The following is a 13,805-nucleotide window of genomic DNA, read 5'->3' as shown; positions in this document are numbered from 1 at the left end:
TCTCCTAACAGTGGAGATATTGAAACCTCAGTTACTGAAGGAAGATTTCTTTTTAAATTAAAACGTGGTTGATGTAGAGGAGTCATAAAAACTTGATTGGCTCTTGACCAACACCTAGTTTTCCAATCTTGAAAATTATACTGAGATAAATCTCAGATCATCCATCTGCTTTTGATTTTTGACCTGTTCATCTTGATACGGATATGCCTCTCTGCTTTCATTGTAAATAGTTGTGGTGGTAATCGCTCTTTGGAAGCAACTGGAGCCTGTGTGATCTTGTTAGTTGAAGCTGTCATGATAATTCAGGGAGGAGGGTCATGGAAGATGAGACCGAGAGGCTGTATTTTTCCATGTGAGTGGGAGTGTGTCTACTGTTCCTCAGCAGAATCCACATTCTGAGGACATTTATGAGCTTTCAACTATAGTTAGACAATTGCATAGGCACAGGGATAACACAAACTCTTTTTTTGTTTTCCCCTTGGCCTTTTCACTCCAAAGCTATAGTGGTCACTTTCTCTTTACTCTAATTCCCATTTTTGCAACTTTGAGATTACACTGCTGCAGTATTTTCTACAACTGCACTTTAGATTTACACAAAAGCAAAAGCAATGCAGAAGCTAGCGGCAGGCTTGTTAACCACTCTGTGAGTACTGACCTGCACTGGGTAGCTCTTCGTCTTCAGAGGAAGTTGCCCTTGACCTAAAAGCCTCAAGCTGTTTGGCTGGCACTCCTCTAAAGAATTATTTTTTGACATACTGCCACACCTGTGGTTGGTGAAGTTGCTCGAGCTGCCAGGCCCTGAGCCTGTAAAGGGAGAGGACTGTCGGCAGGACATTTTCTATGAAAGGGTCCTTGCTTCCACCCTCTCCATACTCTGACCTCTGGGACCCCGAGTTATGAGGAGGAAACAGCTTGAGAAGTGATATCGGTAACTGAGTGCTGGCTGGGTGTGACTTTTGCCTGCAGTAAATTCTGATTTTTCCAGGGTTGATTTGAGAGGAAGTTACTTCCATTTCTCTCTTTTGGTCTATATTGGTCACCTACTTGTTGCCATTTAAAAGAGAGAGGGCTAGTCTAAGCTAGCCATCTAGTCTTTCTCCATAACAGAGAGAAGGACTGACGGTGGTTAGTCCACATTTATTGTAAGATCAGATGGATGTTTAAGATAGGTGAGATGAATTGCTATCTATCCCTCAGTCTGTTGACTGTAGAGGGAGCCTTGATAACAAACTTAGCCCACATACCTATTGGTTAGATAACTGAAATTAAGTGAAGTGAATCTCACCTTTCACCTGTTGATACTCGTCTTGATGTCGAAATAAAGGCAGAAAGAGTTTAGGACTGCCACTAATACTGGATTTGCATATGGATTTTTACATAAAAACATACTTGTTGATTTTTTTTCGCATAAGCAGATCTGATTTAACCCCTTTTTTCCCATCCTTGCAGCATCTCCCTTTAAGCCACCTCGAAATCTGAGAACTTCTGATTCAACTATGTCAAGTTTCCGAGTAACCTGGGAGCCAGCCCCAGGGCGAGTGAAAGGGTATAAAGTAACTTTCCACCCTACTGAAGATGACGGGAGTCTTGGAGAATTAATAGTGGGGCCATACGACAGTACAGTGGTATTGGAGGAGCTTAGGTATGGATAATAATTCATGTCTTTTTTTTTTTTCTTTTCCATGGGGGATTTTTTTCTGTGAGAATTTCATAAGTCTCAGCATTTAGCTAGCCAAGTGACTTTAGTTACAGTACATTTATTTAACTGTTGCAGGGCAGGAACTACCTATAAGGTAAATGTTTTTGGAATGTTTGAAGGAGGAGAGAGCAGCCCCCTGGTTGGACAAGAGATGACCACCCTTTCAGATACTACTTCGGAGCCATTTTTGTCTAGAGGTAAACATGATTGAATTGAAGAAAAGTCAATCTTGTCTTTTGGATAAAAAAAGACCAAAAATTTACCAGCATTTCCTTATAATTTTTCTAATGCATATAAATACTTATTTACAGGATTCAATATAGTCCCTACCCTGATGACTTAACCCCTGGTCTGAAATGACCACTAAGTATGCCCCAATTAATGATTCTAGTCCTCTGCACCCTTTAGATGATCTCACAAAGATGATAACTCAGGCAACCCATGTTTTGCTGATTATGGAAAGCCATCTGCATTGCATTTTCAAGCCATCCACATCTGTGTTAAATCACATAAGGTCAAGTTCTTGAACAGAGATCATGGCTCATCTACAGGGGTGTTCACAGGAGTAGAACAAGGAATTTTAAGCAAATCTTCAGCCCTTTCCTTGTCCTTAGATGGTGACTCTTCCTTTTAAGACTAAGATGATATCATGAACAAAGATCTGATGGTTAGGAATGTCCCAGTGTTATTGTGTATTATTTAAGTTTGTATTCAACATAACCATTATTTAGTAATTTTTTTTTTTGACTATAGAAAGAGAAGATTTAGCTCAGAAATGCAATTGCTGAGTGTTCTCCAGTACCTGTTTGGGAATTTCTCCTGGTATAGCTAAACCTTCCAGCCAAAGTTCCTATGAATGTTGTGGTAGCAGCTCCCTTGGTGTGGTTAATGGACCTCTGCATGCTAATAGTTGTGCCCACCATACTCTCAATTAATATTGGATGAAGAGAGTTTCAGGGCTCAGTCCTCCTTCATGGAAATCATAAAGCAGTAGGTCTTTGATTCTTAATAGCCAAGTATACATGTAGAAGTAAAGACTTTTCTCCTCTGCCATTTCAAGGCTTGCATAACCATCAGAGATAGTTTGTTGAGGAGAAAGAACCTAACTGCAAAGGCCTTTCAGAGTTAAATAAAGAAAAATTGTTTCTGACAGTTGACTCTATATTCTTTCCACTTAGCCTCTTTGATGCCTTGTTTCCACACTGGACTGTGTGAAAAATATTCACTTTGTGTAACTTTATTGACAACATTTTTAGAAACTTCTTAATTGCTGTCCCACTCTATCTGATACAAGAGGATAAAATGGAGAAAAACTCCATAACAGGCCATCAGTGCCATTAGAATAAAACTGTACTGTCTGGCAGAAAAATAATTGCACCAAGAGTGGTTTGTTATTTTTTATTATGGCAGCTGTCGTATCTGTCCTCAGTGCTATATTCTTTAGCTAATTAGTTTTACTAATGCATGAATTTGAATCATGGTTAATATGAAAAATGAGTTTTGTATCTGGGACTGTAAATGTAATAGTACATTATTAATAGGGGGAAAAAAATCACCTTAGGTCTGATGCCTTTACTAGAATTTTCCATGTGGGGAACTATGATAGTTGGAAGAAAAATAAAAGTCAAAATAGTTTAACTTTTATATTGTACATGAAGCTAACTTTAACTTCCGTATTAAATTTATGCATGCAATTTTTTGAACTAACATGGTTTTACTTAAACCCTACTCCCAACTGATTTTATTGTCCTGACTAAAGACTAGATCTATATTTTCTATGCAGCAGAGGATCATGCTTTTAACCCCCCAGGTACATGGAATAGTTATATTCATGAGTCTACAGTGTTGGATCAATTATGTGGAACATATATGAAATCACAATATCTTTCAACTGTGATGAGTGTGGCTGATTTTTCTCAATGGGATTTCTTCCATATAAAGACCAGAAGCTCTGATGGCAGGAAGCCAGAAAATTTGCAGCTGGTAACACAATCTACAGGAAAAGAGAGAGAGCAAGGATTTTTATTTTTTTTTTTTTTTTAAAATATGGCTGTGGATAAAATCGTGTCTTTCTGTTTTGTATAAATATTTTGTGATTCTCCTTGTGATGAAAACAGTCTGATACATATTTTATTCTGTAATTTGTAAACTGAAGATATCTGAAATAACTTCCTACCTTTTCAGAACATTGCAGCTTTATATAAATGTTTGTTCTTGTCCCCTCTCTACCTCTTGACCTGTGTTTATGTTTGTGCGTCTTCTCTAAGTCGTGTTCTTTCTTTCCTGTATGTGCAAACTTCTATACCACCTGTATTACTATGTCTTTTGCCCCTAAAAATTCAGAAATGCTATTTATTTGAAAGTGGTTGTAATATATGCTATTAATTACACTATTACATAGCTGAAAATTAAACAGTAGTTTAACTATCTGTGGCAGACTAAAATACTGTAAATTTGGATGATCTGATAATGCTCACTGCCATGTCAGTGGTTAGTTTAGTAGTCTGTTACAAAACCTCTGAAATCAAGTTATCAACCATATTTAAAGACCAAAACAGATAATGACATGACAGTAGAGAAGAGCACTGGCCTTGACATTTGTGAAGGTTTATTTATAAAAGAAAATATACATGAAGAAATTTATACAGCTTTTGCCATGGAACCAGTGACTAGTATGAATAACGTTCACAAATAGGTCATACTTGACAGAGTGCCAGTGAATAAAACTAGAGCTATTTTGGAAGCTAACTCATGACATATGTCATATAAAAGGATGGGGAAAGAAAGCTATAATGTGAAGGCTATATTTTTCTGGTTGAAAGCTATCATGCTAAGGTTATAATTTTCTGGTTGACATGGCAGGTTTAGAATGCAGAACCAGAGCAGAAGCTGATATTGTGCTGCTGGTGGACGGCTCGTGGAGTATTGGGCGGCCAAATTTTAAAACTATCAGGAACTTCATTACCCGTATTGTTGAAGTTTTTGATATTGGTCCTGACAAAGTACAGATTGGTAAGTCCTCATACATTGGAGGGAAAATGAGGCATAACTGCTACACAGCCACATAACAACTGACTAATAATGCCTTTTTTCCCAGGTCTTGCACAGTATAGTGGAGATCCCAGGACAGAATGGAATCTCAATGCTTACCGAACCAAACAGGCTTTGTTAGAGGCTGTAGCCAACTTACCGTACAAAGGAGGCAATACTCTAACAGGTATGTCACCCTGCCAGGATTTTCCTTAAGCTCAAGTAAAAATAATTGTAGTAGCTGACCCCAGTATTGTTCAGTGAGCTCAGATTTGCCTGTGATGAAAGGGCCTCACAGTTTAGTTCAGTATGTTTGGAAGAGAACAGGCATAGCATAGCCATATAAACTCAGTGGAAGTCTGGAGAAATGTGATGGAGGAGAGCTTGGATGATAAAGAGCTTGGGTTGCTCTTGAGCATAGGAGAAGAAGAAAAGGCAGTTCCATGTCGGGATTGGGATGAAGACAAGGTAAGGACCCAGAAGGGATGCTAGAGGAGATCAGATAGGAGGGTGATGCATAAAAGGTGAAAGATTAGAGACTTTGAGAGGGCTGAAATAGTATCTGTTGCTGGTAAGTCTAGATGATGGCCTGCAACTAGATTCAGAGTGCTTTTAGAAGGAAGTAAATTCTTGTCAAAGTGAAATCGCTAGGATAAAATACTCTCCTTTACTGTGACTACTGTATGGAAATAATTTATAGTGATGTTTACCTTTTTGTCATGCTAGGAATGGCCTTGGATTTCATCTTAAAAAACAACTTCAAACAAGATGCAGGCTTAAGACCCAGAGCTCGCAAAATTGGTGTTCTCATCACTGATGGCAAATCACAAGATGATGTAGTCACCCCTTCAAGAAGACTCAGAGATGAGGGAGTGGAACTTTATGCAATTGGTAAGTATTATATGAAGAGGTGGCCTGCACCAACCCCCTCCTGCCCATCTGCTAAATGCACAGAGAAGTGGCTGCATACGTAACTACCTAAAAGAGTATTCAAAGAATGTGTTTAGGGACTCAAGTTCATGGCATTATGTTTCATGGCCATCATTTCTAACAAGTTTTGTTGTCATGTCTTCTCTGTAAGGTATTAAAAATGCAGATGAAAATGAACTGAAGCAGATTGCAACGGATCCAGATGACATCCATGCTTACAATGTTGCAGATTTCTCTTTCTTGGCTAACATTGTTGATGATGTAACCACGAATCTGTGTAACAGTGTGAAAGGTCCAGGTACATCACATTTTCAGTGTAATTCATCCTTTCTCCATTTCCGTGCGTGAACTGCTAATTCGTTTTTATTACTTATTGGGAACAGTGTAGCCCTGGGCTGTTTTTTCAGCTGCTGGTGTGAGGAAGTTATGCAGACCACCTGGATTAATCAGCAGGGGTTCTTCCTTTCCTTTCAACAATGACTATGTTATACCTAACACAGCATGACATGGCTGGACATGCCTTCTTTTCTCCTAGAGTCAGGAAGCATGTTTCTCGATGTGTCACCTTTTTGCTCATTGTGGCAGTTTCTTTGATGACACTCATCCAATAAGGAAAATTTCAGCAGCCCTGCTCTTTTCAAGTATTAATGTTCGACAGCCCAAAACCAAAGCTGAGCATGGAGAAACAGTAACGTTAGCTGATGTCTCTCCAGTGAAACACTGGTGTTGAAAGTGGAATAGGAATGATAGGGAGCTTGTTTGGTCTTGAGGGTGTGATGGTGAACTATCTCTTCACACAGTTGTTTTAAGAATTCCAGAGGAAACAGAAGCATAAGCAAGTACCTGAAGTGTGGTTTGTTTGTTTTTTTCCTAAGCAATTTTTTTGTCTCATGTTTTTATTCCTGATGATATAAGATAAATTAATTTGCTTCCCCTTGTAGGTGATTTACCACCTCCCTCTAACCTAGTTATTTCGGAAGTGACACCTCGTTCTTTCAGACTGAGATGGAGTCCACCTCCTGAGAGTGTTGATAGATACAGAGTTGAATATTACCCTACCTCTGGAGGTAGCCCTCAACAGGTTAGTACTGTACATCTCTGGCAATGTCCATAATAAGCTTGGACTTCCACATCACAGTAATGTCATTCTGAAGTTTGTATAGTATAACAGTAAATGAAAAAAGCTCCCAAAGGGGAAGAATATCATACCTCGGTAAATGATACACAAACTTAGAAAAGGTAGGAGCATAAAGATGACTTTGGTTGTTTTAAAATCATGAATCCAGGAGTAAAATGTATTTCTTAAAAACAGTTGACTGGTAATTCTAGTAGTTCCTTTCTGTTTATATTCCATTGTCATATATTTGTTCAAATAAGTCTGTAGTAGAAATTTTCTGAGTGTACTCATGGGTAGCATCACTGTCCTCTTAGTACATTTTCTTATTAATAGAAAAAAAGATAGTGAGCAATACAGGTTGTGATGTAGTGCTTAGCTTAACATTGTATGATGGTACTTTCAATCTGTGCCTAAACATATCCTCCAAACTGTTTAATGCACAGGGTCAAACTCATCTTGTAGTTATTCTCTAGATAGAAAGCCAGTAACCAGCAGCCATTGATTCTAGGCAATCTGAATTGCTTATCACTCTCTTCAACTAGTCACAATAGTATTTAGGAGAATGGAGTTAGGCACCTTTGTGTAGCTGGCTCTGAACTTCCCATCTCTGAATGTGACTTTTAAATCTTAGATTTGATTCATGTAGAATTTAATCTTAATAAATCATGACTTCAGTATTTGGCCTTTGATTAGGGTTAGAGCAGCCATTCCAGTGCACATTGACTTTACAGCTTGACAGCTTGCTGGCATTTCTGTTCTCCAAGGTGTTGCTAATGTCATGTGCTGTAACCATCTAGATTACCCTGGGTGTTTAAAAGTTTTTTTCCAAAGCGGTAACATATATCTCTAACACTTTCTTTATGTTACTGAGTAATATATAAGTGCAAACCATGTGTGAAAACAGGATGCATAGTGAGTGTTGCTAGATATATCTAGCTCTATTGAAAACAAGTATCTGTTTGAGGTTTTCCTACAGCTTGCTTTGCAAAAATAATGGTATACTGTCAGACAAAATACATAGAGGATTAAGACCATACTTATTTTTAGTTCCATACCATTGACTTCTGAAGAGTTTCACAAGAAATGATTTTTTTCTTAGAGATAAGATTACAAATGCATTTGTTGTACAGCGGTTAACATTGCTTCTCTTTTATTTAGTTTTATGTAAGTAGGATGGAAACAACGACAGTTCTGAAAGATCTGAAACCTGAAACAGAATATGTTGTTAACGTGTTTTCTGTGGTAGAAGATGAAAGCAGTGAACCTCTAATCGGCAGGGAAACAACTTGTAAGTTAGAAATGGAACTTTATTAACATGTTAACAGCCAGTTTGGCATATGGGGAACTGTTCAGTAGAACTTCTAGCACTATGGGCTTTCTTCTTAGAGGAAACAAAATTTTTAATTTGAATGACCAAATTATGTTGTGTTACACTGGTTGTTCAGATCTTGGCTGAAAAACTTTAGCAAAGTGAAACTGCATTGTGGTAAAAAATGTTTGTCCCATCCTCTTTCCACGCTCATAAAGCATGGCTGTGCAAGAGCAACATGAATTACAAGACAGAGTTTATAAATTCCTGAAATCTGTTCACATACAAACATGCACTCCTTCATTTTTATGCTAGATAATTAATTTCTGCTACTAGCAGCCAGAATACTATAGAAATTCATTCTAATTTTAGAAGATTAACAAAAAGCCAGTTCAACACAATTACATCACTTCTATGAGACATAACTTAGCCATTATGTTTCTACTATTAGCTGTCTACATGATTGATTTTAGGTATATTTATGCTGAATGCAACGTAGGGTGACTTTCCTGCCTCTTTAACTGTGTTGACTGTTAGGTGTTCATTTCACTACTTTGATTGTTTCGTATTAGGCTTGTCATAAACCCTTAAAGTATGTACATGAGTTTTATGAAGTCTGTGGTAATTTTTTGTGTTTATTTAATAATTTGAGAAACGTAGAAAAAAAGAAGAAAGTACAAAAAATCCTTTTATAAGTACATATCCCAAGCCGGTCATGTTCTGTTTCATATTAGAACATTCATGTGAGTTAATGTTGCTTTTTAGAATATTCAAGTGTTCCAGTGCAGACTTGTGAGATAGTTTCAGCTGTGTGTAGCAAATCTGTAGCACATTCAAAATGTGATGACCATTACATCATTCTTAAACTAAGCATCACTTAAAATACCACTACTTGCAGATCACCTTTCCACTACCCTTAATGTACCCTAATACGCATGTGCAATTTTCTCAGTGGTACTACCTGTGATGTGAAATATGAAAGGTGAAGAAGGTGAAGGAAACAAATTAATATGTATCTTTTATTTGGCAGTGCCAATCTCTTCAGTTAGAAACCTGAATGTTTATGACATTGGATCAACTTCCATGCGAGTGAGATGGGAACCTCTCAGTGGAGCTACTGGTTATTTGTTAACGTATGAACCTGTGAATGCCACAGTCCCAGCCACAGAGAAAGAGGTAAGAGAATTTGTCTTTAATTCCTGTACTCTACCAAAAATAAATTAAGAAAAATGAATAGATTTTTTTTTGCTGTATCATAATAGTCAAAAGAGACTGGCATGTACTTCTCGAAGTGCAGTGAACTTACTGGGATATTGTATACAATGACATCAGTCAGGAAGCTGTAAATATACTGTGAATCTCGCAAACAAAATTCCCTTGAAGTTAAATCATTGTTTGCTTTTCTACCATTGCTCTATTTCAGTTTTTAAACAGAGTGTGTTATTTTTCATGTGCAGATGCGTGTTGGACCATCAGTGAATGAGGTTCAGCTGGTAGATCTCATCCCCAATACTGAGTACACTTTAACAGCTTACGTATTGTTTGGTGATATTACCAGTGACCCACTCACCACCCAGGAAGTGACATGTATGGACATCTATGTTTTTGCTTTGTTGTTATTACTTCAGCAACATTTAACTTTAATTTTATTTCATGCCACATTTTTTATATATTCAGTTTTGTTTAGTTGACCATCTTTTCCATGTTTTGTGTATTTTCTAACAGTCATACAATTTCAAAGGTAATTTCAATGAAAAGGGACCAACTATTAAAAGAGGAACAAAAGAGTTTTTTCCTTGAGTAATGAAGGGCGTTGGCTTGACAATCTTGAGGTTACAGTGTTTTTAAAAGGTCTCAATTTTGCTTGCATTAACTTAGAAACCTTGTTCCCAAATTCAGGCATTCTCTTAAGTATAGAAAATGCCAAGGAAACATGCCATACCAAGAAAAAAACTTGATCTAAACATGGCTTCCTTTCTTAAGCCTTTCCTTAAACATCTTTCCTTAAACATTTCCTACTGGCAGAGGCATATTTCTGGGCTAGATGCATGCAGTATGGTTATACTTAGGTTCTTAAAAAATATTAAACTCTTAACTGTACATGAAAAGTGACTGTTGTCACCAGAAGTTATCATCTTAAGCACTGATACTTCTAAAAGCATCGTGCTCATAATTTTTGAAGGTGAAGCTACTGTAGTTTATAGCTGTTTTGCTCATTGCTGGGACGGTAAGCTCTCAAGCTGTTTCATCTAATGGCCAGAGCAGTGAACTTCCCAGAAAGTTATTGCCTCCATTTCAATGAAATGTATGAAAAGAATTTAATTCCTTCTGTGAGAGGTATACCTCTGCCGTGAATAGCATTTTAACTTACTACTGTCGTTATTTTTACAGTACCTTTGCCTGGACCCAGGAGTTTAACAATTCAGGATGTTACTCACAGCAGCATGAAAGTCCTTTGGGATCCTGCCCCGGGGAAAGTTCGAAAATACATCCTAAGATACAAAATAGCTGATGAACCTGATGTAAAGGAGGTAAATGACAGGAACATTTTTGAAAGTACTAGAAGACAGTTTTATTTTGAGGAGCTATGTTACTAAAATAATAGTAAAAGTAGTATTGTAACTCACCATTGAGAATAAAGAACATCAGTTCATGGTGATTGCAGTCAGGAAAGGGTGCTGATTTCTTGGAAACTGAATAAGCACAAGATTGATTTCTTTGTCTACTCCCCTCTTCCTCCTCCTCCAGAGAGGAAAAATCCTCAAACTGACTGGAGAATTTCCCTGTGCTTTGATAAATAGCCATTTCTACTCTCTGCCTAAGTGTTACTTTACCAAGCTCTAAGAACAGCTTACAATTAGGACAGGATTGTGGAATAAAGGCATGTTAGCCCCTTTACCCACTGTTGGAACATGTGTGAGCATTGTTAGAGATGTCTTTATGTGCAAGCTTTCCATAATTGCAGTGCTAGGCATGAATCAGCTCTTGGAAGATTAAATGTGTTTTTGTAAGGGAATAAGAATTTTATGGATATGCAGCCTGCATCCTCATTTCCAAAAAAATGCAGCAGTGAAAGATCCAGAAGTAGTATTAGTATCTGAGACAATATGCTTTGCAAGGGAGTTAGTAGATAGCACTCAATATTCAGGTGTAAATTTAGAGCTAAATGGCAAAATTTGGTGCAGAATTTTTTTCTGTTTTTCAGTACAGGACTTTCTGCCATTTGAGTCAGAAGTCAGAAATAGAGCAATTTACAATTCTTATGTAATTATTTTTATTCTTAGGTGGAAATCGACAGACTCCAAACCAGCACTACTCTCTCTGACCTTTCCTCCCAAACACTGTATAATGTTAAAGTTGTTGCTGTATACGATGAAGGGGAATCCCTACCGACAAATGCAGAGGCTGTGACTCGTAAGTTTTCCTAATAGCCCTTCTTATGGTTATTTTTGCCTTACGTTCTATTTAAGTTGTGTGCGTTGCAATATTTTACTGAGTTTAGGTGGAACTGTAATTTAATTTATCTGAGAAATATTTTACTTGCACTTGTAGCATTATTTGCAATATAATAATCCCTGGGAGTCTTAGTTGAGTGTCTTACTGCAGTAAACACTGAGCCTGCAGTCTGCAGAGAGGCAACAGACCAGCAACTGAAACAAAATTATTTGTGTTTAGAGGCTGAAGGAGGAGTGTAGGAGTAGAATAAGTAAGAAAATATGAGGGCAGAGGAAAGGTTTAGCAAGTCTATACAGGAATCTAGGAAAGTGAGTAGGAAGCTGGGGCATATGCTAGAGGATTAGAGAGACATGATCTTGCTTCTGATCCAAGGGAGTTTTTGTACCATGGGATGCTAAACCAGTCTGTACTGTTAGAGAATCATGAAGGTGGCATTTGAGTAGCCTCAACAAATTAGAGGCAAGGAAGTGATGTTGCGCAAATGGCAAGAGCCGATCTCCGTACACGGGAGATGACAGACTGAAAGGAGAAAGCTGGTATCAGGGAAGCCTTCATCCTGATCTAGGCTTATGATTTAAGACAGCTAACCAGAAGAGCTAGCATAGAAATGGGCAATGTTACCTTATCACTGTCCCTCACTCTGATGTGAAAAAAAAAAAAAGAGAAAAAATATGGACATACTCTGTCTTTTTTTTTTTTCTTCTTTTTTCATTTTGTAGCCTGATGTGTTTAAAAAGGTTTGTGAGATTTTTTTTTTTTTTTTGCTTGCTTTTGTACTAGCCTTTCTTCTATAGCTGTGGTTTTCTGTGAATGTGTGTATAAAGAAAAAGAGGAAAGCTCTACCAAAGAAATTATTTTTAGCTTAATTCTCTGGCTTTACCTATTTACTCATGTCTTTCCTGTGGCCATAATAATCTGTCTCCTTAACCTGCAGTTAACCTCTGTGAATTCATTCTAAATAAGTGATGTAATTCAGTCATGACTTATTTAGCTTATATAAAGATTTTTAGGGTCTGGGAAAAACTCACGCAGGAGCTTGACCTCTGTGTGTGAGAGTTCATAATCACTCCTTCTAACTCCAAAATATAAAAGCTAGGACTTGTTGTAAGTAGGCATGTGAGTTGTGACCTCTACTGAGGTCAGTAGAACTCAATCTGTTTTATCAGGCGATGACCTGCTGATGTGACCTTATGAAGGACAATTTGCTTAGTGCAGGTGGGCTGGGTTATACTACAGCATTTTATTGTAGTCATTAGAAGCATGGTAACTGAGAGATGAATCTTCTACATAATCTTCTAAATTCTTTGTCTGAAGTAATTCCTTGATTTAATTGTATTTATTTTGTAGTTACATTTTGTGGAATACTTTTCCTTTTCTCATAATAGAGCCTGTGCCAGCACCAGTCAATCTCAGAATCACAGATGTAACCACGAATAGTTTTAGAGGAACTTGGGATCACGGAGCTCCAGATGTCTCTCTGTATAGAATAACCTGGGGACCCTATGGAAGATCAGAAAAACAGGAGGTAAGAATAGGTAGTCACTGTAAATTTTGTGGGCAGTCTGTCAGAGGGTATATTTTTAAAGTCAGAAATGTAATTAATAAATGGCCTATAACTCTCAAGCCTTCCTGTTGTACTCAATTGGAATTCAGAGGGAATGTATTGAACACATAGTTACAGCCACTTGTAGTGATGTTACCGTGCAAAAAGTTACTCAGTTGTATCCCAATCTCTGTTTGTTTTGTTTTATTAACATTTTTTTTTTAATTTCTCCACAAGACTATCTTAAATGGGGATGAGAATAGTTTGGTCTTTGAAAATTTGAATCCAGATACATTATATGATATCTCAGTTACTGCCATCTATCCTGATGAATCAGAAAGCGATGACCTCATTGGCAGTGAACGAACATGTAAGTAAAGAAACATTTTCGCGTGTTGTTATTAATAGTTGTTAAATTAGATGGTGTACACATACAAGAATTCTGAAAACTCTTTCTACTTTTTTCTAGTACCCTTGGTACCTATCACCACACAAGGTAAGAATCTGAATTTCTAGGTAAGGTATTTTTAAAGAAAACTCAGAGCTATCTTTTTCTAAACTGTGAGGAATGTTGACATTAAAAAGCTGAGATCATTTAATAAATATTATTGTGTATTTGGAAGAATACTAAACACTAGATTACCACATGTTTATTATTTTACAAACATTACTGGTTATGTTGTCTTGTACTTAATACATTCTGCTCTTGGTCAGACATTCA

At 37.3% G+C, this 13,805-nt stretch overlaps 1 protein-coding gene across 1 annotated transcript in view; it reads left to right on the top strand.

Annotated features, from left to right (window-relative positions):
- The window catches only part of COL12A1 (collagen, type XII, alpha 1), an 88,819-nt gene that overhangs the window by 24,448 nt on the left and 50,566 nt on the right, over positions 1 to 13,805 (top strand). The window contains exons 14-28 of the mRNA XM_009697683.1: positions 1,450 to 1,642; positions 1,775 to 1,896; positions 4,562 to 4,711; positions 4,797 to 4,916; positions 5,456 to 5,620; positions 5,811 to 5,957; positions 6,601 to 6,740; positions 7,935 to 8,064; positions 9,116 to 9,261; positions 9,543 to 9,672; positions 10,477 to 10,616; positions 11,370 to 11,499; positions 12,927 to 13,066; positions 13,322 to 13,454; positions 13,554 to 13,580. Of these exons, the coding sequence (XP_009695985.1) occupies positions 1,450 to 1,642; positions 1,775 to 1,896; positions 4,562 to 4,711; positions 4,797 to 4,916; positions 5,456 to 5,620; positions 5,811 to 5,957; positions 6,601 to 6,740; positions 7,935 to 8,064; positions 9,116 to 9,261; positions 9,543 to 9,672; positions 10,477 to 10,616; positions 11,370 to 11,499; positions 12,927 to 13,066; positions 13,322 to 13,454; positions 13,554 to 13,580 (2,013 nt within the window). The remainder of the gene's footprint in view (positions 1 to 1,449; positions 1,643 to 1,774; positions 1,897 to 4,561; positions 4,712 to 4,796; positions 4,917 to 5,455; positions 5,621 to 5,810; positions 5,958 to 6,600; positions 6,741 to 7,934; positions 8,065 to 9,115; positions 9,262 to 9,542; positions 9,673 to 10,476; positions 10,617 to 11,369; positions 11,500 to 12,926; positions 13,067 to 13,321; positions 13,455 to 13,553; positions 13,581 to 13,805) is intronic.

Source organism: Cariama cristata, unplaced genomic scaffold (genome assembly GCF_000690535.1).
Source record: "Cariama cristata isolate BGI_N322 unplaced genomic scaffold, ASM69053v1 scaffold423, whole genome shotgun sequence".
Classification (NCBI taxonomy): domain Eukaryota; kingdom Metazoa; phylum Chordata; class Aves; order Cariamiformes; family Cariamidae; genus Cariama; species Cariama cristata.
Note: the sequence above shows the minus strand (reverse complement) of the source record. Positions and strands in the feature narration are given on the sequence as shown.